The following is a 27,190-nucleotide window of genomic DNA, read 5'->3' as shown; positions in this document are numbered from 1 at the left end:
AAGAAGGAGTGGATGGGGCTCTTACTCTCTTGCTCTTTCTCTCTCTCTGTCTCACACACACATACACACACACAATTTACACACACACATTTTACTAGCTTTAGCATGTTGCCTAACTGGTACAAGTTTAAATTTATAGCTTTTTGCAGGATATAAAGGCATCAAACCATGACATCGGGAATGTAGTGGAGGCACATAAACTCAGTGTGTCCACTTTTATGCTGCTAATATTCTGTATGGGATGATCAGAATTAATCTGAGGCAGCATAAAGATGATACTATATGTGGATGATCTTTTAAATTACATGAAAAGCTTCATTGCCTAAATCAGTGTTTCCCTATAATAAATGACACATTTTCGTTTCTTTTTTCTGGCAGTTTGCTTTATAATGATTTGAGGTACGGTTTAATCACCAAGCAACCACTGCATAATCTAACAGTTTCTTTTCAGTTTTACATCCAGCCAGTGTATTGCCTTTAAAACTGCCTTCCATGGTTGGTGTTGTGGCAACCAGCTGTTCCTGGATTCATTTGCCAGGCTGCTCACTGTTGGAGCCTTTTCAAAAAAGAGCTGAAAAGACTGACGCAGGCAAAATGAAGTCAAACTCAGGGGACCCACAGGGAGAGCCCTTCGTTATCTTTAATTACTCCCTCTCCACCAGGGTTCAAATTCATTTAATCTGTGGGACCTGTTGTACTGCTGGCATATTAGCCCAATTAAAGCACGGTTCAAGTGTCTTCATGCAGTACAGCTGAGGTGAGAAAGATGATCAGAAAATGTTTGTATCCTTAACATCTGTGCACATGTGGTGGTCTATAGTCTGTGAGACCAGTTCCATATATATATATATATGTGTGTGTGTGTCATATGCCATATATCATGTCATATATATATATACATATATATATATTTAACATATTTTATGATATTAAATTGAATTAACCATCTACCATATCAACATGTCTAAAACTCAAAAAAGAAAAAAATGATTTGTGTTGAATGGTGGGAAAAGGCCTTGTTGCCTCTGCATCTTACATGATAACAAAGCTTTTAGAGTGCACTAAGGCCTGTTGTCAATCCTCTTATATTGTGCCTCACTGAAAATGGATTAGTGAGTAACACCTACGTTTTGGCTCCAGGTCACTTTGGAGGGATTTGATTGAATGGGCCTGTAGCTGACACTGGCCTCCCATATTGATAATACATCCGAGACTTTTCCATTTTCATTCATTGAATTAAGTCTCTTTTTTGGTGGAGACTTCTCATCATTGGACAGGATTTTCATTCTTACTCCCTTTGGAATATGTGACTTTTTTGTTTCTTTTTTTAAATCAAAGATACACATGAGTGTAAGCAACCCGGGGGCCAGAGGTGTTTTTTCACCCAGATATGCTGCCTGTGTACAGAAGTGTTTGTGGAAACGCACGGGAGCCTTTAGAGGCGCTGGCTGCGGGACGTAAGTAGCTCTCCAGGGTGCTGAAGTTGTCTCCAAACGCGACAGACGCAGCGCCCGAGCTCTACCTGTCACTTTCAGCCCATAATCCAAACACAATGACTTGGCAGTGTCTTCACCGCTGCGACTCCGTGCATCCTCGGGGTTGAATAGGTAAAAAAAAAAAAATTAAAAATTGGGGGATGGTGAGGTGAGGTGTGTATGTGGAGACAGAAAGGCAGAACCGAGAGGACACCTGTAAGACTGTCTCATCGGACCTTGAAGCTGTCCTGATGGCATTGAAAAAACGGTAAATGGTTTCATTTATTCATTCAGCCATTTTTTGCTCTTTCAAAAGTATATATTCCAAAACTTTTTTATGTTTTACAGGTGTCACTGGTCTAATTGATAATTCAATAGTGAACATAAAGATTCACTACCTTGGATACACTGGAAGGACAATGCAAAATATTCCTCCAAATTTCAGAGGGGCGCTATGGGAGTCCAACCATCCATGTATGCCCATCATTAAGAGCAGACCAACTTTGACGACACTGCCCTTTTATAACTTTCTGTTATGGGTGCTCCTCGGAGTGTTGACGTTCCCTTGTTGTGTCCGCTGTTTGATATTCAAAGTGGGGGTCCTGGGGCCTTGGAACTGCGACCCTGTTTATTACAGGGCCCTGCCCGCTGCGGCCGCCAGGCTCGCTGTAAACAGGATAAACGGAGACCTCAATCTGGATCTGGGCCTGAAAATGGACTTCATCATCCTGCAGGAGCCTTGCGAAACCTCCAAAGCTCTCACTGCGTTTATTTACTACGAGAAGATGGCAGATGCGTTCGTGGGCCCCACCAACCCTGGATACTGTACTGCAGCTTCACTCCTGGCTAAAAACTGGGATAAGGCAGTTTTCTCTTATGGCTGTGTTAACTTTGAGCTGGACCGCATCACGGGATATCCGACGTTTGCCAGGACAGTACCGTTTCCCACCGAGGTTTTGTTCACCGTGTTGAAACACTTCAGGTGGGCCAACATTGTAGTGGTCTCATCCAATGAGGATATCTGGATAGATACCGCGGGGAGAGTGGCTGCTGCTCTGAGGAATAAGGGTCTTCCCGTTGGCCTGGTTACAAATATGGGTATGAATGAGACAGAGGTGGAGAGCACGCTGAGGAGGATCCAGGCTGCAGGACAGATCAGGGGTGAGTCTGGTAAAACGTCCTATAAGATTATAATAATTATCATAATAATTATTATTATTATTATATGTTACTGTGATACTAGAGGAGATCACCGTAGCGTCACATTTGAGCAAGATAGACACAATGGATATTAAGAAGTAAATGACATATGACTTCTGTGATATGAAACATGGTTGAATCAATGAGCAGATCTGACATCACTGATGAAGAACTTGCAGGCTTGCAAAAAAAAAAAAAAAGAAGCCATCAGCTGTCCTGATTTGCTCCGACAGAATATTTTCTCATCCCAGCAGCTGCACACATCCTCTAGGCCAACAGTACAGAAGGCTTAATACTCGAACCATCTGACCAGGAAGCCATTTTGACACTGCAGATTTCACCTTGTGGTTAAGGTGAACAGGGAGGGACAGCAATTTGGTTTTTATGTTTGATCAACAGTGATAATTACTCATTAATCAAAGTAGCTTCAACCATTACAAAGTGGAGTTTTAAGAAAGTAGATTAAGTCTCCTCACATGATGGAAAGTAACTGTACATAAGTATAATTTTGAAGTATACTTCACTCGAGTATTTCTATGTTAAACTACATTCTGCTCCACTACATTTCATATGAAAATATTGTACTTTTTACTCTGCTGTATTTTCCATCTGACAGCTATAGTTACTGTTACTTTTCACATTATGATTTTACAACAAAAAAAAACATAAGACATGCTTATAAAATAAAACACAATGATAAAGATTAAACCAAAGGTTCCCAACACTTTTGACTCCTTGAAAAAAGCAGTGTTGCTTTAGTTTGGGCCTCTTGTCCCCGTATAGATAAAAGTTCAAGGCCGAAAGAGGTACAATTATCCAATATTTATAGTTATAAAGATAAAAATCCAAATCATTATGAACACAAATTATTGAGTACATTTTTTATTCTTTCCCATCTCATTATTCATCTCATGAGCCCTCAGATTTATCTTGTGACCCTTTGGAGGGGGCACAACCCCCAGGTTGGGAAACACCACACTAATCTACCTAAATTATATAATGTTGTTGAAACTATCTCCACATTGACCAGCAACAAGCACTTTTACTTTTGATACTTGATAAGTACAATTTGCTGATAATACTTACATACTTTTACTTAACTATGGATTTTGAGTGTGGGACAATTTCTTGTAACAGAGTATTTTTAAATTGTTGAACTGTTACTTTTCACTGAATCTGAATATTTCTTCCACAGCTGATGGGAAGAAATTCCTTGTAACTTCGGAAGCATCTGTCCAATTGAGCTAATCAAACTGTTTTGTTGTGTTCTTTTTGCAGCATGATTAACCATGTTCCCTTTTATCAAAAGTAATTCAGTGACTTTTCTGAGTAGTTTAAGTTTGAATGCATTATAAAGTACATTACATTTACTCCACTGGAGGTGTAGATTACTTTTCTCAGTCCCCCTAATGGCATTTTATGCTTGTCCAATCATTAATACTGAGTGAATTTGAGTTATCACTCCGCATGCAACCCTTACTTACCAGTATTTTAGTAAGTGATCTCTATTTGTGTGTTTCAGTTATCATCATGTGCATGCACTCTGTCCTGGTTGGAGGGGAGCAGCAAGCTACTTTTCTTCTCAAGGCACAAGAAATGGGTCTGACATCAGGGAAGTATGTTTTTGTGCCCTACGACACTCTACACTTCAGCATGCCCTACACCAACGTCTCCTACTTCCCCCTGCAAAACAACAGCAGGCTGAGGGAAGCCTATGATGCTGTGCTCACTATCACTGTGGCCTCTGAGCCTCTGTCCTTCAATGAGGCATACACTGCAGCAAAGAGGACTGAGGAACTGACGCTAGCTGTGCAGCCAGAGCAGGTAGGAACTGTCTGGATGTCATGCCAGGGGATTAAAGGATAGGTTCAGGTTTTTTCAAGTCAAGCCCAACTACAGTGTAAGAGAAGAGGGACAAAATCCACAGTCCTGGATGCATAAATAATGTAGTCTAAACTAAACTAATATAAATCAATCTGAGTTTGACAAAGCAAGTGCATATTTTCCACCTCAGATCATCGAGGAAACACAGTCTTGGAAAACAGAAAGAGGATATTCTAATTTTGATTGTTCAAAATGTGGTCATTATTTTGTGGATTTTGTAATGAATATCAGTAAAGATGCCCAGGAATTAGCACAAGGTGATGGGGTTTCCTGTTGCCTTTCATCAAGGCTTACACAGAATTATTATTATCACAGATATATCTTATTTTAACTCATGCTTATCATACTGGAAACATGATATACTCAGTATTTTTGACTGCATTATCAGTGAACTTTTTACATCAGTATGACTCTGAAACAGTTCATTTGTTGCTCTACATTTCTAGAAAGGGCGATTTAAAATGGTTGAAATAATATGTTAATATATCATGCCTTATCCTGTGTCCCTGCTAACCACCCCTGCTGGTTACTTGCAGGTTAACCCACTATTTGGGACCATCTATAACAGCATATACCTGCTGGCCAAGTCCATCAACAATGCCAGGAGAGCAGGCATGCGGCTGTCAGGCTCAAACTTGGCCTACTTCACAAAGAACACAACCTTCAATGGCTTCAACCAGAAGATCATGGTGGATACTGGTGGTGACGTCAAAACCAATTACGTCATCCTGGACACTGACAACAGGGGCAGCCAACTGTACCAGACCTATCTAGTGGATCTTACGTCCGGAGTGCTTCGCTTTGCTGGGAGGTCCATCAGTTTCCCAGGAGGATCCCCTCCGCCGTCCGATTCCAGCTGCTGGTTCGATACGACTAATGTCTGCACAGGGGGTAAGAGACTTTGATCAGGCATGTGTATACATTCATTTGAGTGTGAGTATGGATGCTCATAGGTTTGTTTGGATGTGTCTTCACCCTCATTTCCAACACCATCAAGTTACCTGTTGTCATCCCCAGGTGTGGAGGTCACCTACATCATAGTGGTGTTTGCTGTCATCTTCACTCTGGCTGTAGGAGGGCTTGGCATAAGTCTTTACATCAGGTACACAGCCTGTAAATACAAATAGATTCAAGCAGCTCTGTGCTTGTGTTGCTTACATTCATTCTCCATCTTTCTCAACAATGTTGAGTTAAAGCATTTTGTGCAAGGTACAATGCATTCATTCATCACTTTGTTGTATAATAGATTTGCTTGAGAGGAAGGGAGAGAAAATTTGAGAGAATAAGCCTCAAAAGCATGAGGCAGAATAGAGATAATCTCTAAAGTAAACAGGGAAGAGATGCTGGACAATGGTTATAAACAGCCTCGTTCCACTGATCAACAACTTAAGTTTTCAGTTATATAAGTAATAAAGTAAATAAATAATAAAGTAAAATGATAAAAACTCATGTAGGTGTTTGAGTTTTTGCCACTGGTTAATAACAGTAAATGGTTTGTGGAGGCAAAAGAGGATTTAAATAAGTTGAAATTAGTTTCTCATACAGGGATAAGCTTTTCTGTGTTTGTAATCTTTCTTTGCTCCAAAGATAATCTCTGAGATAATTTTAGGAAACCCACTGCCATTGGATGAATAGAGTTCCTTATCCTTTCTGAATCTCACTGGCAGGAGGAGACTCCAACAAATCCAGCTTGTCAGGGGTCCAAATCGGATCCTGCTTACCTTAGAGGATCTCACTTTCATCAACCCTCAGCTTAGCAAGAAGGTAAAGAACAATATCAAACCTTTGCACATGACCTACACTGTCCATTTTTTATCCATTCATTTCAGAGCATAAAGTATGCAATCATATCTACCTTACTCCAATGTTATACATATATGGGTTCATGGGTGTAAATGTATATTTACTTGATGGAAATGAAAGCTTAAATTGTTTTGGACTCACATATTCAACACTTTTAGTCTGCAGGTATAAACATAGATTTTAAGACTTCTTCTGGTGTCTGATTTCACACAGAAAATCACTTTAGAGGATCTGAGCGAATCTAAAAGCTTTGTGGAAGAGAAGTCTGCAGAACGCTCTCAATCTGTGAACAGCATGCAGACAGCAACTCATGAGACCACCAATGTTGCTGTGTACGAGGTGGGTCAAGCTGAAAGAGTCACTGCACTTATTTCATTAGGTCAGAGTGTTTGTGTGAAGTTATTAAGGTTTCTGATTGTAAAATTCATCATAACAATCAAGCAAGATTGCCTGCTTCTTGGTTTAGGTTTGTGTGTGTGTGTTTTACACACAGCATTTTTTTTTATAAAATTACTTTTACAAACTACAAATAAGCACATATTTTCTGTTAGATCTAGATTTGTAATCAAGGATCACAACAGTATCTACAAACAGATACTCACATATCATTTTGGGGAAGGAAGATGAACGGGAAATAGTAAAATTAGGTATTTTAAAATGTTTTTATTCCCATATGTTATTTGCCCGGAAATGGTGAAATAATAAACCCCAACACTTTTCCAGGGCGACTGGGTGTGGCTGAAGAAATTTGAGGAGGGGCATTTCAAGGAGGTGAAGCAGAGCACCACAAAGATTTTCACCAAGGTAGAGCAACATGTCTTGACCTGTGAAAAAAACACACTGGCACACAACAACTGTATTTGCACTCTAATTAGATGGTTTGTAAAAGCTCTGGAAATGTCATACATAAAATGCATACAGTATGTTCTCCTGTGTGGACAATAAGCCAAACATGGTTCTGTGTAATTCTAGTCATAAGGAAAACTGTTCATTAACACGGTATTATTGTAATATTATCCTCCATCCATAAACATTAACTTGTTTATCGGCTTTCTCAGATGAAGGACCTGAGAAACGAGAACGTGAATCCATTCCTGGGCTTCTTTTCGGACTGCTACATGTATGCAGTGGTGACAGAGCACTGCTCGCGGGGCAGTCTGCAGGACCTGCTGAGGAACGAGGATGTTAAACTAGACTGGATGTTCAAGTCCTCACTTGTGCTTGACCTCATCAAGGTAAACACCAATACACTGTAGGTGATGAAATCCTGAATCTTTTGCTGCTTGTTCTGCATGTCGTCATGGCAGTTTTTTAATGACTCTGCTGGTTCTACACAGGTGAATATTACACTGGTGCTAACCACTATTCTTGTAGGCTCACACACTAGTGTATGTGGTATAATATTTCCTTTACACAAAATAAAACTAATGATATAATGTGCTTTCAGGGTATGAAATACCTTCACCACAGGGATTTCCCCCACGGCCGACTAAAATCTTGTAACTGTGTGGTAGACGGGCGTTTTGTCCTCAAGATTACAGACTATGGCTTTAATGAGCTGCTGGAGTCTCAGAAAGCTCCTATAGAGGAACCTCCACCTGAAGGTAACGTCCACTCTGGAAAAAAGGGCTTTCAATGCTATTCATTATATACTATACTGTATGTACAGTACATTTTTGTAGAAAGAAGCTACACAAAGCCATATTATAGTTGTTAATGAGTGATATCATATCCCACCCTAGTTCAAAACCTTTCCTTTGCTCTTCTCAGATCTATTTTGGACAGCTCCAGAGTTCCTGAGGGACCTTGCAAACTCTCGTAAAGGGACCTACAAGGGAGATGTGTACAGCTTTTCTATCATCCTCCAGGAGGTGGTGGTCAGAGGGCCACCGTACTGCATGCTGGGTCTACCACCTGAGGGTGTGCATCCGTCACCGACATATCAAAGTTTTTTTTTAGTTTGAGACGACAGACATGTAGATTCGAGGAACATATTACCAATATTTATAACATTTGTGTTCTGTTTATGTTTGGCTATTGTGTTTTTCCATTTCTGCAATGCAGCAGAGTTCATACTAGTGCAGCAGTTTGACTAGTGTCAAAACTAGAATGCTGATACACATCCTCGTTGGATTTACTTGTCCCATCTCCTCCATCTCCTCACCAGAGATCATCCGGAAGGTGAAGAAGCCTCCTCCAATGTGTCGCCCCAATGTGGCCCCGGACCAGGCTCCTCTGGAATGTATCCAGCTGATGAAGCAATGCTGGAGCGAACAGCCTGACCGAAGACCAGACTTCGATGAGATCTTTGACAGGGTACATTTTTGGAGACACCATTGTGGCCTAATTGATTTGAACCTAACAGCAGCTATCATTACAGTACTCATATAAACACATTTGAAGCATAAATTAAAAAATAAGAAAACATTTTTTTGTCAACTTCTTTACCTTTTTTCACTCGATATTTATGTATTGCACCAAAGACTTGTTAAAATGTACTGTGTATTGAGTGTATGTTAGGTTGTAGCCTCAGGGAGTTTTATAAGTGCTGCACTTCACTAAATACCAAAAACAAACTGATGCCAGCACCATTTGTTCTGCAAAATTAAAGCTTTTCCCTAAAGAAATTTTAAAAAATGATGTTTAACATGATTCTATATATTTTTACAATTAGTTCAAGATAATCAACAAGGGTAAGAAGACCAACATCATCGACTCCATGTTGAGGATGCTGGAGCAGTACAGCTCCAACCTGGAGGACCTCATCAGAGAGAGAACAGAGGAGCTGGAGGTGGAAAAACAGAGAACAGAGAAACTGCTGTCAGAGATGCTCCCACCGTGAGTTAGCATGCACACAACCCCCAAAACGAGCAAAATCCAAACATTTTAACAATAATTTAAAGCTTGAATTCACAAATCTTAATGTAACCTTTATAAACTTTTTACTTCTGCCCATCAGCTCTGTGGCTGAGGCTCTGAAGACCGGTGCCACAGTGGAGCCAGAGTACTTTGACCAGGTGACCATCTACTTCAGTGACATCGTGGGTTTCACCACCATCTCCTCCCTCAGTGATCCCATCGAGGTGGTCGATCTTCTCAATGACCTCTACACTCTGTTTGACGCCGTGCTCAGTAACCATGACGTCTACAAGGTCAGAGAGCGCGATCAATACATACAGTACATGCTTTTTCTGCTTCTGTGGTCAAAAATGAGTTTATGACCTATGAAAGCATTTCTCCTGCAACTTAGCGATATTCACAGATATGTATATTTTAGGAATTTAAGATCGTAGGGTTTATTTGCAAGAATATTGTTTCATTGGGAGATCAAAATGTTGTAATTATTGCAGATTTAAGTCACATGTACATAACTTTATTAAATCTGTTGTACCAACCTGCCACTCTGAGATGATAGCAAGTTTTCTTAAAACTCTCTTAAAACTTTCTTTAAACTGGTAAATCACAATAAGAACTTGACTGAGCAGCATGTGTCTGCACATACTGTGCACACAGACAGACTGTGTGCCCCCAGTAAAATACATATGTTGACGTTATCCAGGTGGAGACCATTGGTGATGCTTACATGGTAGCATCAGGTCTGCCGAAGAGAAACGGCAACAAGCACGCTGCTGAGATTGCCAACATGTCTCTGAACATCCTCAGCTCAGTGGGGACCTTCCATATGCGGCACATGCCAGACGTACCTGTTAGGATACGCATAGGAATCCACTCAGGTAAGCCTGAACAAAGCCAGAGTCCTCATCACCCTGTTTTACAATACTACCCTCTGCTCCATTTGAGCAGGTGATCCTTTGCAGATTATGAAGAAATTATTGTCCTTACTTATAGTGGCTGGTGACTCATTTTGAGATATAAACTGCTTATGTTGTCTTCAGTCCACCTCGTAGGTAATATTTCATCTCATCTGTCACTTTTGCAGTCAAAATAAGGCTCGAGTGTTGAGTAATAAGACAGTGTTGTTAGGCTGCACTAGCTGTCGGCAGCAGGTGGTCACTCCTACCTTTTAGTGTGCTGAGGCATGGTGGGAAAAAATGTGTCTGAAAAAAATACTGACATTAATAAGCAGAGTATACATTAGTATTCCTTAAAATATTCCCTGGTGCAACAGGAATCAACATAGGCTTTACATTGATGGCTGTCAACACAGTAACAGTCTGTGTCAGATCCAGTCCCCATAGACGTCAGATCAAAACAGAAAAAGAAAAACGAGCATTTCTCAGCATATATGTTGATTGATGGAGTTTATAAAACATCTTTTCTTACAGAATTCTTCATCTTTTGTCAATGTGTATTTGCAGGGCCCTGTGTTGCTGGGGTGGTAGGTCTGACTATGCCTCGGTACTGCCTTTTTGGAGACACCGTCAACACTGCCTCTCGTATGGAATCCACTGGGCTGCGTGAGTAATCCTGTACACATCTCCTACTATGTTTTGTTGCATTGTTTCATATTTTGCTTTGGTCTAATGTTGCTCATTTCCATCTTCTCTTCTCTTCTCTTCTCTTCTCTTCTCTTCTCCCCTCAGCTTATAGAATCCATGTGAATATGAGCACTGTGAAGATCCTCCATTCTCTCAATGAAGGTTATAAAATAGATGTCAGGGGCAAGACAGAGCTGAAGGTAACATTTCAGCCTATGATCATTTAAGCCTATGACATTTCCAGATTCTACTTATACACATAAAAATGCACCTTTCTTTACAGGGTAAAGGTATTGAAGAGACATACTGGCTTGTGGGGAAAACTAACTTTACAAAGCCTTTGCCAAAACCACCAGAGATCAAACCAGGGTAAGATTCAAACTCTACCATCATCCCTTTTACTAGCTCTTTGACATGTAGTATTGATGAACAAAAATGATGATGTATGAGGGACACCTCCCATCTGATGTAAAACTAAAAGCATAAAGGACATTGCTATACCCTGTTTCCCAGAAATCTTTCTTTGGTTGGAAAATCTTGCTTGTTTTTATACTTGAGTTCACAGCTATGTATTGAGAGATGTTTGACGATGAGAGATTTTTTATAGCTGCATCAATATTTGACATGCAAACTGCCACTATCCACATATTACTTCAGGGAAGACAATCATGGGCTGAACCCTGAGGATATAGCTGCATACAAGAGAAAGAAAGCTGAGAAAAAGGCCCTCTTAGTCCAAAGTGAAGGAGGTAGAGACCTGCATGTCAGCTGGTGTTGTGTTGTGGAAATGTTACTCTGGCTTGTCAGTTTGATGTGAGCAGTGGTTTTTATGGCTTTCAGTTCAAATGCAACATCTGAGCCTGCACATACACACACACACAGTTTCCTCTCATTGATTTCTAAATCTTATTGATTGCTTTGTGATCTACTAGTCTCATTAATCTCTTGATCTTATCAACTTCTACATCTTCTTAAGCAGATTGGGGAAAGCCCTCTTTGTTTTGTTAATTCACTTTTATTGTACGGTGTTGGCACTCTTTCATAATTAACACTTATTTGTTTTACTGTATTTGTGGCAACATTTATTTTTGGGGGTTTTTTTGTATGCTTTGTGGTACGCTTGTTTCATGTGTTTTAATCCCAGTGCTCTGCGAATAAATTCTCTGTAAAGTATAATAATGGTCTTAACTGCAACTTCTGTCTTTATCAGGGACAACTGGCAGGAAATGGTGACAGAGGAAATCAAGACACTTTTTCGCAAGGCCAACAGGCAGGTGGACAAACAAAAGATCTGAATGAGAGCAAAATGAGGAAAGATGTGAAAGAAACAAAACCAGAGGAGAGGAAGGAGCATCGGGGAGGATCCAGAGAAAGAAAGAGACATAGAGCTGGGAGGGGGCAGGCAGAGGACAGAGAGCACCACCCAGCCTCTCACTGTGGCTTAATGCAGACTTCTTTAAGAGGATTATCCATCGACTGGCTAATCTGCCTGCAGCCGACGCAGCAGAACATGACGGTGCTAATGTAATGAGAGTTGTCGCATTACCTGCCTATGTACCTACTGCCAGTTGCACAGGAAAGGTGCACCACTCCTTAATGAAGGATGCACCCATCCACTCCTCTCTGCACTCACTGGCCACTGAGTGGTCACCTATTCCAGGGCAACAAGAGGTTCACCCATCGGAAGATTATATGCCCCAAACGCCTATTTCAAAATGAAATGTTATTTTTTTCTGGTACTAACGTGTTGTCTGTATTTTTTTTTTTTTTTTTTTTTTTTTTTAGTTTGTCATGAAAGCTCATAATAGAGTTGTGGGGCCGAGGCTGTTACTTAGCTATGGCTGAATATTGTATATTAGCCACCCAAAGTTGGAGGCAAAAGCTGCTATTTGTATATAATTATCAGAAGAGAAAAAGATAAATTTGCCACTTTTATTTCTACTGTATGTGGAAAGGAGAGCTGAAGATTAGAGCAGAATGACAAGGAAAAGTCAGTCAAGTCCTACAAATCATTTTAATATTAATGTTTAATTTAAGCTGTCAGGAAAGTAATGGCAATGCAACTAAAGTAATGAAAAGTGTGTCTCTTTTTCTTTTCTTTTATAGTCAATTGAATTTTAAGGTTCTTTAGTGAGACAAAGGACCTTAAAATTCCCTAAAAATCACAAATGTTAAAGTGGTCAGTGATTTATTCCACTGATGCTATTGTAACACACCTATAACTCTCGTTAAACTGAATGCAATTGGTTGGTTGTGCTACATCTGTGAATGATATGATACTCCTGCTGTATTTGTTTACTATCAGTAATAGACCTGTAATACAAAACCTTAAATTATGTGAAGTACAGCTCATTGGGAAAATTATTTGAAATGGCAATTTCTTTCAACATTTCAGCAATATAAAAACTTAAAATCTTGTTTTTTGTGTCATCTTAAGCTGTCAGCCTTTGTTTAATATAATCACAAAAGAACACAATCTGCGCGTGCCTGCTCACACAGTAATTTCATTTATAACAACCAGCCAAAATGTCTTGATGAGAAATTGCAAATTAGCTTTTGCACACAGCATTACAGTTTATTTCTAAGCATGGGAGAGCAAACTGTGTGTACAATGTTAATCACATCTGGCAGTGTTACAGCTGATTCCCACCAAACTTTATGCTTAACATAAAACTACATAAAAGGTCTGTTACAAATATTTAAAGACAGTTTTCTTTCCCCAGATGTTCGGGTGCATTTTCCCTCACAAAAACATGGTGTCTGAAAGCTGTGCACCCACCGTAAAGCACCATCTAGTGTTGAAACAAAGATTGAAAGTCCACAGCAGTCCATTAACAATGCATAAACAGGGGAATACATGGGAGCACAAACCAAACATAATATGAAAACAAATTTAAAAAATTGAAAAATGATATCTGATAGAAGTTCATTTCTGTTTTTGATTTAACACCACTTATAAAGTCACCTATTGACATTTAAGAACATTTCATGAACTTGTTCAATAGTTTTTATTTTCCTACAGTATTTTTGGAAATAATCTATATAATAATATATCCCATCATATTCATGTTAACTATAGGAGCAGCTTAATTCAGTGCTTGGTGTGCAAAACAACAGCAAAATCAGTCAGAAATATGTACATTGTGTAATTTATATGTTGTTATTTGTCCTGTATGTTATGACTTCAATGCAAAGTACCACATGTATATAAATATGACATTACAAATATAATAATAATAATAATAATTAAACCATTCATTTGTAACATCCCTATAGTTTGTCTTTTCTTACAATGGAATCAGTCATTTAACTTTTTGCCACCAGAGGGCGGCGCTGTGGCTCTCATCACACATTACAGAGGGGTTACATCATTTTGTAGGGGGAAGTATTAGATAAGATTTTCATTGCTGTTGCATTCTTTGACATTTTTGTTTGATGTAATTTTGATCATTCTAAAAAAGCTGCATGAAAGGGACCTTTAAAATATGTTTTTTTTTATTATTTTGCCAACCTGCTATGAGTTGCAATAGTAGCTTTTAATGGTGAGTTACCCACTCACCATGAGGACCCTGCACTCCACTTTCTGCACTGGCACAAAGTCTGCCTTATCTCTGCTCGGGACATCCCAACAAAGATCCCACTGACTATTATTTAGTCTATGGCATTATTTAGTCTTTTGTCTATGGCAGATCAGTGAGATAAGGATAGAGCCGTCATTGTCAAATCCCTACATACATTCCAGACCTGGGAGGACTGTTTGACCTCCAGCCGGCTGGAAAGATTGTTATCCTTTTCTTTTTAGATGTTAACTCCTGCAGTCTCACATTCCTCTGCTCATTGCTCCAGAGGACTGTATCAACTGCGTTTGGATGGTATTCAAACACACTTTGCAGGAATAGCACAGTCACACAATGATCTTTTTCTTTATTTTTATTGGAAAAATGAACACCTTATTTCATAATCACACAATTCCAACAGCCTCTTTGTGGAAAATACCTAGAGCAACAAAATGACACAGTATGATACCAGATGTTTGCCCCCCTTTCCACTGCAAGCTCAGCTCACTGCAGAGGAACAATTCAGTGCAGACGGGCAAGGTATAAAAAAACTGAGCACATGGAGGGAAGGAATGAGACAGAACTGTCAAACAAGCTTGTGCAAGGATCTTTTTTTTTCTTTAAACATTAAAGATATTGCAAAAAAGCACACATGGACCAAAGGCTGACCGATACAGGCAAAAACAGGATGTAAGAAAATGAGATCATACTTAATATAAGCATGTTTTGTTTATGGAAATCTCAAGTGAGCCGCATGTTCGTGTTATTAAATCCAAGGGGGTTATTCAATCTAAGATTTAGTGTGTCTAAAAACAGTTAGCTCAGATATTCAGTACACAGGTTGTCTATTGGAATGTGCTCTTGAGGTAACAATCATACCTAAAAAAAAAAAAAAAGGAACTCACACACACAGTTTCCTGCCATAATTTCACAAATAACAAAGCTAACCACCAGAGCTCATAACATTAAAATTATAGCTCATCACGCATCTTATCTCCTTTGGGTCTAACGACTCTGCCAATGTACATGATAGAGTTGGTCTTATTGTCCTTCACCAGGAAGATGAAGGGGTGATCTACATAGAAGAGTTTGGGGTTCCTCAATTTCTCAGAGCCGAAGATGCTGGTGTCATATGGGTTTCCTTCAATGTTCAGTTCCAGGGCTGACGCATGGAAGACGTTAGACAGGTAGAGGTCCTTCTTTCCGGAGATGTTGGACAGGTCTGCCTTGGCTTTGTCCACAGCTTCAGTCAGGCCCAGCTCAGCCAGGTGTTTCTGAAGAGATAGAAAAACACAGAGTGTGTTCAACACTGCATGATTTGAGCTTCATATTGTCACTTCCTTCCTCTGTAGATCAAATTGTGATCATTTACCTGCAGGTTGTGGCTGACTTCCACAGAGATTTTGGGGAGGGAGATGGCCACGGCCTTGTTCTCCATCTTGCTGAGCCAAGTGTCCACCTGCTTCCTGGTCAGGAGTTTCTCCAGGCGTTCCAGGGGCTCCAGGTGGTAGGGCATGATGAGTATCATGGAGGCCTGCTTCTGGCCCAGGGGCATATTCAGCACAAAGATACGGTTCTCTGTGTCCTCATAGAAGTCATACAGACCTGTGAAGAGCAGTCAGACCAATCAGATATCTTACCTTGTTAAATCCTAATCAGTTTCCAAGATTAAAAAAAAAAAAAACCCATTAAAGTCCTTGGCGAAACGCACCTGTGCGATGCATCATGGGGACTCCAACAGTGAATGAGCGACTAACAAGGAAACCACGGTTGTCCACCATTTTTTCATGGAACTTCTCATCCCAGTGAGCTGTAGGACAAAACACAAACTCAGTTAAACATTTGTACACTCCACCGACATCTCCAATCAGCCTTTGAATAAAAGATACTATTCATTCTTACGCTTGAAGAACATGGCGTTGACAATCATGGCTCCATCTGCGTTCTGCACATCCTTGGTGATCTCGGGCAGCTTTCCACCTGTTGACTTGGCTGCCCACTCGTTGATGGAGTTTACCGCACTCCTCTTGTCCCTGAAGTTTATTTTGGAGTGGTCATAGTTGTAGTGCTTCTTGCTGGTCTTCACAAAGTCATCAGCGAAGGAGACGGAGCTGGGGCCATAGAGGCGGTTGTTGATCATCCAGGTAGTGTTGCGTTTTTTGGCATCGCTCACCTGTGAATGAGCAGCATATAAACTGTGTGACAAGAGAGGTACAGAAGGTCTAGACTGATGCCAAACTGGTTTTGTTTAAGATGACAGATTAGATCAGTCTTATCTAGTCTCACATATTTAATATTATTGTACTTACCTCAGAGAGAAGCTCAGAGAGGCCTGCATGCAGATGCTCATCCTTTAGTTTGTCAGCACTCAGGACAGTTTTGACCTGGGAGGCAGTGGATGCCTTGCCACCAAGAGCCACCATTCCCAGGGAGGAGGCCACCACCACAGGAGAGATGAGGATGTTCTCTGTGTCTTTCTCCTTTGCCATGTTGTGGTAGAGGCTGAAAATCCAAAGAATGATTATTTACATGTGTTTTCATGTCACTAGAAAAGTGCTTAAGCACATCCATAGGAATCATTGAGACTATAATCAAGCAGCTTTATGTTACAAGTGTCATAATATACACAGTTGTTATCAGATTAACAGACCTGAAAGCCAGGTTGGCGCTGTTGTCAGCCAGTGTGGTGGCATGGCTACTCAGCTTCTTGTCCTCTGCAGAGGCCACGAGGGCCAGCAGACAAAGAGCTGCAACTTTAGTCACCCACATCCTGTCTGTCTCCAAAAGCAGTTACAGCCTGTAAAAAAGAAACAAAAGTAACAGATAGAGTTTACATACTCATCCTTAATATTATTTGGCTTAGTACACTTTTAAAAACATGTGTGTATTGTATGTATTGAGTGTGGTATCTCATCAGAGTGAGTTTGGGGAATAAATAGATCATCAAAACTATCAATTGATGTTTTCCAGAGGGAAAATGTGAAAATGCCAGGACACGGACTGTGATACGGGTTTGTGAGGCTTTAAGTGTAGTAGGGAGTTGGCTCAGCCCACACAGAACGTCTCCAGTTATAGGCAGACATGTTTCCTTGCCACATCAGCAGCTACTGAGGCTCAGCTGCTATCCACTCAGAGTGAAGCTCTGTGCTGACACGTAGCTGAAATATGATGCCTCCCTATTCTCTCTTGTAATTTATGCAAACTGAACTCAGCAATAAGGATAAGAAATCACGTTATCACAGTTTGACTGCGTAGACATGAGGTCTTTGATGCTTTTCAAGACATGGGTGTGTGCCTGCAGGCTACATCTAATTCATACCATCACTTGTTCAAACAAGGGCCTACTGTAATGTTAGCCTAAGGCTGTAACTAACCAGCTCCATCTCTTAACACGTCTCTGGTGTCTTTTCTCCTTTCTGAATGTGACTCAGGATATGATGTCTGCATCTTTGTATTCATATATTTGTGACAATGCAGAAATCACTTTGCATCATACTCGGATACCTTGAGATGTTTTCATGTCTGCGATTTTCATTCTGAAAGACAAGAGGTGTAGCTATGTAATAAACTACACAGAGCAGACAGCACAACATTATTCAGGCTCTGACGGAGACAAATTCTTTCTACAAAGTCTGATTTCTAAATTCTCTATCCTATCTTTACTTCCCACTTTTCAACCTTCAAACATTTCATATTACGTTTCTATACTTTTTACTCATCACTCATCTACAGTCAGACACGTAAACGTTTTTCATTGGCTGTGTGTGACCCAGAAAAAAACTTTCATCCAATCAGATGTGCCACGGTTGAGCGGTATTCATTTCCAGAAGACAGATTTGAACCTCTCAGCACTTCAGAAGTAATAGGTTAAAGTTCACTTTAAAAAAGGCAGATTGGGTGCACAAAGCAGTAGTTTCCTTCAATGAAACTGTTTACAGTGAATGCATTTAAATAGATGGCAAAAGAGTAGCATGCAAAAGCCAAAAAGCTTTATTATCATCACGCTTGGATAAGTTGCATGAAAAAAGCCCTGCAAACAAATTTAAGTTCATTTTCCTACCTACCAGACAAACTAAAATATTCTCAGTCAGAGAGATAGCAGAGATTTCAAACTTGTTAAAATGGGGAAAAAAAGCTGTGCTGTAACTTTAAACCACAACACAAAGAAGCCCATGCACCCTCTCTCTGCATTCCTTCCTGAAAACAAAGACAGTTATAGTTTAATCCTTACCTGGCACAGATTCGTAGAGTTCTTCTGAGTTGTGTCCTGTGGAAAGTGTAACTGCAAAGCCCTCTCCTGCTCTATATATGCTGGGAGAGAATTTTCTAGAAGTGGGAATGGTTATATTCAAATGAGGGTGTCTGTGTTTCCTCAGGAAGCTGGAAGCTGGGACATCCCCCTTGAACGACAAAGGCTGGAATGAAAGGGGTCGGATCAAGTTAACTCCTCAGCGCTGGTCTGCACTCAGCTTTGAAACTTTCCAACCAGCTGATCCAGACAGAAACTCAGTGAAAAATCTGATTCTGGATCAGCTGTGGCTGCTGATGAGCGGGGATACTTCCCAGGTCCTAATGCTACTTGCTGACTTAATCTTTAACACTGGTTTCATCATGTAAAAGATGAAAATTGGATTGTGTTTTACTAAGAATTAAATGATTCTCATGCATGAAAATATCTGGCATAACTAATCTGTTTTTGCAGTTGTTAAATCTGAACCTTTCTGGGTCACCATCCTGCAATCTCAGCAGCCAACACACTAGTGAATAGGTACATTGTTTGGAATAGAAACAAGAAAAGCAATAATTGTATTCACTCATTAACCTTTATTTCACTGATATCTCATTTTGTATGGAACTGCCAAAACTGTAAAAACTCCATACATTAGTAGCTGTGCTTCACAATGCTTCACAGAAGTTTAGAAGTCTCCAGCCCTTCCCCCACCCCCACCCCCACAGTGCCACGTCTGTCCAACTCAGCTGCAGATTACAGGATGGCTGAAGGATGGGGGTGTTGGGGGACAAATGTCGTAAAAACTAATGTGATTTAAGCTTTGTTCTGACCAGGACCTCATTTCCTATTTTTCACAAGAACATTTTAAACAAATTAAGTTTTTGTTAACTTGTTACCTGACTTGTTTCGTTAATGAATCTGATTGATGTCAATGATTGCATAATGAACAGTTAGCCATAATGATCCTGCAGGATGTACAAAACTTGATATCATCATCGCTATAAATCTTTGGCTTAAGTCGTACAGTTTATCTTTTGTGTTTGAGCAGAATTAAAATTATGGATCATTGTGTCTGAGTATTCCAAATGATTTTTATTAGCAAAGGAATTCCATCAATCCACAACAACAATCCCACAACTCCTCCTTGTTTGCAGCCCTTTGCACATTGTCCTGACATGCCAACTGATGAGTGACTTCCCTTCAGAGATTTATCGGGGGAGGCATCTAGAAGATTCTACAAAGGTTTGAGGGGAAAAATCCCCAAATCCAAACTCCATATAGCTATGTTATGATCACTATGATGTACATTTTGTTAAGTTTACATTAAACCAGAAGAATAGGATGCTGATCTCAGTTCAGATATCATATGACTGATTTTTGGGGACAGTGACCCCACCTTGCAATGTTGAAATTCCAACAGATGCAGGCTTGCAACCCCTTCCCTCCCTTCAGGGGTTTTTGTTTGTGTGAAATAGGCCCAGGAGCTACAGTTTACCCTGAAATTCCTCAGCATATGCAGAGTGAGGGCAAACTCTGGGTCAAATCTCCTAATACACATAATCTCCATTGAAATAGCAATCCTTTCATTTTCTACAGACGTGAAATTGGGAAGAAAAGGAGGCTCAAGGGGGAAGAAAATGGAGCTTACAGTTAATTGGTGATAAAGGGGACATTAATTTTTGTTACAATACATCATCTCAAGGCAAATTTATAATTGTGATACTGCATTATCATGTGTGCTTTACAGAAAATGAATCAATTGCATGCAAGAATAGTGCACAATGCTGTTTTTGCTAAAAACAGAAGCACATATTTTTCTTTGTTTCTTTAAGGAAGTATTGGGGTCAAACAGGACACACCCTCTGTGCTACGTCTCTGGTGTTCCTATCACAGTACCTCCTTTATGTTGCTGTCAAATATATATCGTGTGTAGACGTGTCTGTGTGAGCATAAAGAAGTTTCCAGCACTTTCCTGAGCCACCATCGCACGCAAATACTGTAGATATGATAGGGACAGATGTGAGAGCTTTAGCCACAACACCAAATTATATAAGTAAAAATCTGAAATATTTCAATAACTGAGAATGAAAAGTTTGTCAAAAGATTACTTCAAAGTAAGACAGTGAGTAAAGTCATGAATCAAGCACGAGTCCGTCACATTTTTTGATCTGATATAAGTGCAGGAATAACAAACCTCAGAGGGTGCAGTAATGGCGTTCTATTTGAGGACAGGAGCCCATTTAACATCTGGACGTCATTGCACTAACCTCAGCACCAGTCTTGGTTATTTTTACCATCTCTCTTGGAGTTTCTAAATCAGGATCTATCAATATGGTTTCCTTCAGTAAAATTTTGTTCTTTTCCAGTTCATACACTTGGATTTAAATTATAAATCATGTGTGTCACAGACAACCAACAATTTTACAGGATCATCAGTGTTTTTGAAGTATTGACTTCACAAGTATTGTGTCACAAGGGACTATGGTAAGCATCCAAATACATTTCCAACAGTTACATATGCAGTTGTTTGGAAGTGAAAGTTTCTACTGAAGAAGAAGACAGAACCTATGGGGGCTGAACAAACAGAGGAGCTAGGGCACTCTCCTTTCTTACCATCTGTGTTAGTGCTTCAGATGAGAGCACCATCAGAGGGGGAGGGGGGTTACAAACACCTCTTTTCCTGTTTAACTCTTGCTGATGAGTTTTCCTCTCCAATATACTGTCCAGATGGGCTGAATTGCTGTTTACTGTTGTTTTGAGGTCAGTGATATATACAGTATTTATCTGAATTAAACAAACTTCTGCATCCACGACTCCACACTGTGAGAAAACGTTGGCCTCAAAGACTCCACTGCAAGAAGTAGAGCACAGCTGCACAGCTGCCAACAAGTCCATGACGCAAGACCTGAGAAATGTTTCAACTCTGCTATATGATGTAACTTTCTGAAGTTTTGTGTCTATGTGCAGAGAACAACTTGATCACCTATTGTTTGTAATCCTTGTATGTTCATCTAAACTGGACTTACATTGGCTATAATGAGGTGCAAATAGATCTGACACCTATTATGATGCAATGTTTTACAGTTATATATCTTTAATGAATTTTATATCCACTGGAGAGGTAAGAACATATGCTTTTTTCATGAAATATACTGACTAAAGTGTTATCAAGGGGAAATTATTAAGTCATTGATGTTATCTTTAGAATAGTCCTGATCCATTAGTTTTATGCAACAATACTAGCCTTGAAACATTAATTTACTTTCCCCTGAAAGAAAGTTTTGCTCACTCCATTTTTAGCAATTTTAAGAGAAAAGAGTTAAACGTCTGTATCCTGTCACATATCTACTAATAAACAACAGATTATACAACATTTGGAACCCAGTTGTCTGATTTAATTGAATGAAATATGTAATAAATTAATGTTATGGGCAACTGAATGAAATTCCATCACATAAGGTAGTCCATACTGGCCAATAAATTGTAGATGTATGATATTAAAGACACTTTGTCTTTTTATCACTTTTGCAGAATAACAAAAATGTATTTTGGTTCCAGCTTGTGAAAAGTTGTTACAGTGTGAGGACAGAGCAGCGCCAGTCCAGTGAATCTTTTTAATTGTTTTACATAATACTGACTGAACATGCCCCTTGGTGGGAAAGGTTTGAGAGCTTCCTCCAAGGGAACCAAAGTTTTCTTCATAGTAATTAACATATTAATTAAGATCGCATTCAAGTTTGCATTCTTTCTTTTACTCCATGGATGGTGTTCAATTTAACTTCTTTATCAGGCACTCTTAAAATGCAGACAGGCTATTTGCAAGTTTTCATTTTTCACATCAAACATAGGGGAAAAAATGCAATAAGACAAATTTTGCATGTAAACCAAAGACATCAACCAACGAATGCATTTTTTGGGGGAAGCCTATGATCTTGGATACAAACTCTGATAGTCTACAATATATGAAGACGCAGCAGCAAAATATCCTTTCCTCTGAACCATCATGTGAAGCGACATCAGTTTCTGATGGCCATTGCAATACAAACCCATTATAATGTATATTCTACCTATAGAATGTACTGTATTCTACCTGCTGTTGCATTGTATTGTGGGCTATCTACCACTAGATGGAGTGCAAAGCAACCAAATAAACGACATACCTTATGCCAGAGTTTTTTTCATTGCATTCTCAAAGTTGAACTCACAACAGACCGTTTGTGACTAATAGTATGCAAACAATCAAAAAGCTATGCACAAGCCTCAGGACTTTCAAAGAAACAAGCTGGGCTGCTCTGTTGATTGTCAATAAGAGTGTCTCTTGTCACAGTGGCTTCCCATCAGTTAAGACTCTTTTTTTTGTTTCATTTTTTTTAATGTGACAAAATTAAAGTAAAAATCGAAAAACTCAAACAAACAATTATGAGCTCAATGCTGGCTCCTGACATCAGCATTGTACAGCATTTCTCTTTGGATACTAGCTGTGGAATAGCTGTCTCATATATTGGATATAATGTTTCAGATCAAAGTAAGAATTTTCATACCCACGGATCTATAAAGTATAATATTACAGTAATGCTATTTCAGTTCCTCTCCAGAGTTGATGTGAAGACTTTGTCCAGATCAAACCCTGCTGTGAAATTCCAGCAGACCTTCAAATACAGAACAAGCCGTTGTATTGGCATTTAAACAATACAGTCTGTCTGTCTGTCTGCATTGGTTTTCTCAATATTTCTGCTTTGTTCCCCTTCATCCTGCTTCAGTCATGTTCTATACCCTTTCAGATGGTATCAGTCACAAACTCTTTGCCCGACCCTGCTGTATTACATAACACCACCTGCAGAGGAGACCCCTACCAGCCGTCCTACCCTTCCTGCCTGTGGATGCTGGTTGGCATTTTAAAATGGGTGGAGTTCAAAACAAAGCTCAGCAGCTGGAGCTGCTGACTAATGCCAACCTGTGGAGAGAAGAGCAGGGAAGCCCGGGTCAGCCACATCAAACAGGGATATGCCACAGGAAATCATCCTGAGAGTAACATTTCCCTTGCTTCCCCACCTGAAGATGCACATGGAGAGACAATGACACAGTGTGTGTGTCTGTGTATGAGTGCATGTAAGGGTGGTGATATAATCTCAAGAAATGGTAAATGGCAAGAATTATTGAATAATAGCAATGTCAAATAATTAAAATGCTGTCTGATCTGATGGAAGGCATCTTGAGACACACATACACACACAAACAGACACTCTCTTCATTTCCATCAGAATGATTCAAATGTATTGGCAACATCACTGTACTGACTGTTTCCTTGGTGATGAATCTGAACCGTTTAACCACAACTCCTCCTCCACTTGACATAGGAATGTTCATAGTTCAGGTTAACCACTTAAATGCAACTGATCTGAAATGGTTGAGAGCTTCAAACACCGTATCTATATTTGCTGGTGAGTCATTTCACACACCAGAGACCTGCTCTGCTGCCCACCTGTCATTGTCTAGGATGATCATCTGAGTCTGAATAAGTTTAACTGGGTAATTTGTCTGTGTTGGTGCATAAAAAACATGACAGAAAATCCTTCGTGATCCCTACTAACATGATGACATGAGGATAACAAGAATGAAATAAACAGAACACTAAACATATCACTCTAAGCTGTATGTATGAAATACATTTCATGTGTGCAATTCAGTGAAAAAAACAGTCATTTATGGGTTTTCCACCTTTTGAATAATGAGTTCTAATGTCATGGTGCCCAGAAAAATGAGTCCATCTAATCAAGCTAGCATCATTGTAATTAAACATGAATTTAAAGAAATGTTGCCAGCAGCCACTTTTGGACAGCACAGCACTGTTGTGACTAACAGTCAGCACTCAATGAGGGATTCAATTTGATCTGTGCAGTCAGTACAATGTCAACAATCCACTTGCACTCAATGCAACCAACTTAGAGGCCAAATAGGGGTGCCTACTAAATGTGTCACAATGTGTGTCAATTGGCTTATCACCAGGCCCTGCTGACATGGCACACTGTCTCTGATAATGACTACAGATGGTGTTCTTGTGACAAAAATCAATAAATCAGCTTTGTTTCATGAGTCATCTCGTATCTGTGGATATGATAAATGATGACAATGTCTAAACCTTTAGTACACTGGGTGTGGACGGCCAGTAACAAATTTGGTGGTTTGAGGATCATTGAGACTTATCTGAAGAGTGATTCATTTAATCAGATGCAATGATCTCTATTAATGCTGGAAACAGGACCTTGTCTCTTGTTTAAATGGACCCAATAAAACACCCAATAAAAGTATTAAAACATATCCAGTAATTTGCAGTCTAAGTGAGAAATCTGATGAAAGAGAATTTTCATTTCAGAAGAATGAAACGCTTAAAAAAGAAGGGGCAAAAAAAACCCCAAGATTGGCTTTATTGAAATAATGTTGATCTGATGGTGTTTATGAAATACCCACACACACCATCCAAGTATGTTAGACATGGCTGTTCATGACCTTTAATCTCTGCTACGTGTTAAAAAACAAAACTAGTCCTTGTTCATCATCTCTCAATATCAAGAAAGTGTATTAGTTGTATTTTCTAAATAAACAGATTGATAAAATGCTATTTGCACGTTGTTGCGTTCAGGTTACATCGGATTTTCTGCTTACGAACGTGCTGTCGCGTGGAATGAACCCTCAAAGGATAGCATATCATTTGACTTCTTTACCTCTCACTTGATCTCATGCCACTACTCTCATGCGAGTAGTGGCAAGGTATCCTGACAAGGAGTTTCCCAAACCTCATAAATATCTTCCGATGTATTTCTTTTTAGACGTGGTCATTAAAGTAGATGAAAACGACGTTTCAACGCGCAACAGCGGCATTTTCGAGGTGACTTAAACGCGCAGACCAGGAGTAAAGTCAGCTTGGTGACGCTCTCTCGCTGTACAGGAGGGCTGGAGATAAAAAAGACCCACACTCCTCCCACTATCCAGTCCATTGAATTATTTTGCCGGTGTAACAAGGAGACACGCTTTACCTATAGAGCGGAGGAAAAAAAAACAAAAAACAACAACAACCTAGAGGACGAAGTGAGTGAAAATATGATACGGTTCTTCTTTTCGCTACACCGACACCACTGACACCGTCCGCACTCACCCGGCTCGTTTCTCTTTTGTTTTCGGTGTAAAACTTCGGCTCTGTCAGCATTTACCGGCCACCCACCTCTCGTACGTTACCTTTGACACGGGCTGTCCCCGGGAGTGGGGAGGGTCGGGGGTGAGAAAAAGAAAGAAAAGCCTCAACTTGACGTCGGAAAGCTAACTCTGAAATCAAAGAAAAGTGGTAGCAGCCCTCAGACAGGTGAGTGTTTCTGGTTTGTTTGAACTGTTATATATATCACATTTACCTGTACCTGAGTTCAATAGCATGTGTGGACCTTTTTTTTTTTCAAAATTTCAGACCCTTTTTACAATTACATACTAAAGTTACAATGTGTGAAAAGTGTTTGTGGTTCATGCTATTTGGAGTTTTAATATCCATGGTAACACCGAGCTAACATTCCTGCAAAATACTAGCATCCCTCACACGTGCTATAAGGGTGTTAGTTTCCTCAAACGGGCGTTTACATGTTTCATTTACACAAGTTGGAGCATTTTTCATCACCCTTATTTGTCATCAGCTGTGGGAGGATTCAGCTCATTTGTAATTTTGTCCATCACATGACTCATAAGCTCAGTTCTCGCCCTAGTGTGCACCCTAAAACATGGGACACGCCCATGATGTATCCCATGGCAGCAAGGGTTTTCCCCCTTTTGGAGAGAAAGTGGATTGATTGAAACACCTGCCCATCTCCAGTTTATGTCTATCACAAAATAATGAATGCATGTGAAGCTGCTGAGGCTGAGCTTGTATGTATATATATGTATATATTGTATGCATTCTGTGCTTGCTCATGTGTAGCACTCTTGCTACTCACTTGAGGGTGGGAATTGTTTATCCGGATCCTGGTATGTTAGCATTCCAAGAAAGATCAAAGGATTATTATTACTTATTACATGTACTCTTATGTAGCACTGTATCATCGTAAAACTTTGATCATTGGTGAGGAACCATTTGGTACATCGCCTCCTTCTTGTCTGTTTTAACACTTCCCCATCTGTCACTACTACACCTCCAGTGAAAACAGGTAACACTTGTGTTTGATCAGTTTAAGTTGACAGAGGACGTTTGTTTACATCCCCAAAGAATGTAAATAGATTTCTAGAACCTGTTTAGTCACGGTTTCAGTAGATGGATGACTCAGGATGACACAAGACAGTAAAAGTGACTACGCAAGGCTCTTTCTTTTTTATTGCTCTTTTACTACGTCTATTAATGGATTGAAGGGCTTTGAAGCAAAGTGTGCTGAACACTGTCTTCCTGAACATCTTTTTGGCTTGTACAGTAGAGTATATGATTAAGTGGGGCTCCTGTCCCGAGGGCAACCAGCACTATGAAAATATTTTCAGGTCACGGCACTGAAAGTCATATTGTGTGGCACGTGAGAAAATAAATATTACTCTGGACATTCAGAACGCTCCAGTTTCAGCTGAGGAACTTTGAGA

General features: G+C 39.8%; 3 protein-coding genes across 7 annotated transcripts in view; 2 read left to right on the top strand and 1 right to left on the bottom strand.

Annotated features, from left to right (window-relative positions):
• The first annotated feature begins 1,174 nt into the window (after nt 1-1,174).
• Nucleotides 1,175-12,223, top strand: gucy2f (guanylate cyclase 2F, retinal). The gene is made up of 19 exons (XM_067594227.1): nt 1,175-1,743; nt 1,824-2,636; nt 4,198-4,499; nt 5,096-5,450; nt 5,577-5,661; nt 6,227-6,323; nt 6,576-6,701; nt 7,086-7,166; nt 7,421-7,597; nt 7,810-7,966; nt 8,133-8,282; nt 8,530-8,678; nt 9,037-9,200; nt 9,322-9,514; nt 9,922-10,096; nt 10,682-10,780; nt 10,907-11,001; nt 11,085-11,170; nt 12,012-12,223. Exons 2-19 carry the CDS (start codon nt 1,895-1,897, stop codon nt 12,094-12,096), a joined length of 3,318 nt encoding a protein of 1,105 aa, XP_067450328.1. The 5' UTR covers nt 1,175-1,743; nt 1,824-1,894; the 3' UTR covers nt 12,097-12,223.
• A 2,493-nt stretch (nt 12,224-14,716) lies between these two features.
• On the bottom strand, nt 14,717-18,744 carry serpinh1b (serpin peptidase inhibitor, clade H (heat shock protein 47), member 1b). 2 transcript variants are annotated; one of them, XM_067594229.1, is made up of 8 exons: nt 18,590-18,696; nt 17,863-17,894; nt 17,009-17,155; nt 16,668-16,860; nt 16,261-16,531; nt 16,070-16,168; nt 15,731-15,963; nt 14,717-15,632 (listed from the first exon to the last, which is right to left on the bottom strand). In XM_067594229.1, exons 3-8 carry the CDS (start codon nt 17,125-17,127, stop codon nt 15,330-15,332), a joined length of 1,218 nt encoding a protein of 405 aa, XP_067450330.1. In that variant the 5' UTR covers nt 17,128-17,155; nt 17,863-17,894; nt 18,590-18,696; the 3' UTR covers nt 14,717-15,329. The 2 variants fall into 2 exon arrangements, with proteins under 2 accessions (XP_067450330.1, XP_067450329.1); XM_067594228.1 differs by lacking the exon at nt 17,863-17,894 and having other exon boundaries at nt 18,590-18,744.
• A 6,754-nt stretch (nt 18,745-25,498) lies between these two features.
• gdpd5b (glycerophosphodiester phosphodiesterase domain containing 5b) overlaps nt 25,499-27,190 on the top strand; it is a 44,085-nt gene continuing 42,393 nt past the window's right edge. For 2 of the 4 annotated variants that reach the window (XR_010928923.1, XM_067594222.1), the window contains exon 1: nt 25,499-25,946. The gene's annotated coding sequence lies outside the window, so the exon portion shown is untranslated. The remainder of the gene's footprint in view (nt 25,947-27,190) is intronic. The other 2 variants (XM_067594223.1, XM_067594224.1) reach the window with 2 other exon arrangements.

The sequence above is a fragment of the Thunnus thynnus genome, chromosome 7 (assembly GCF_963924715.1).
Source record: "Thunnus thynnus chromosome 7, fThuThy2.1, whole genome shotgun sequence".
Taxonomy (NCBI): Eukaryota; Metazoa; Chordata; class Actinopteri; order Scombriformes; family Scombridae; genus Thunnus; species Thunnus thynnus.
The sequence above is the reverse complement of the archived record's forward strand: the minus strand, read 5'-3'. Positions and strand labels throughout refer to the sequence as shown.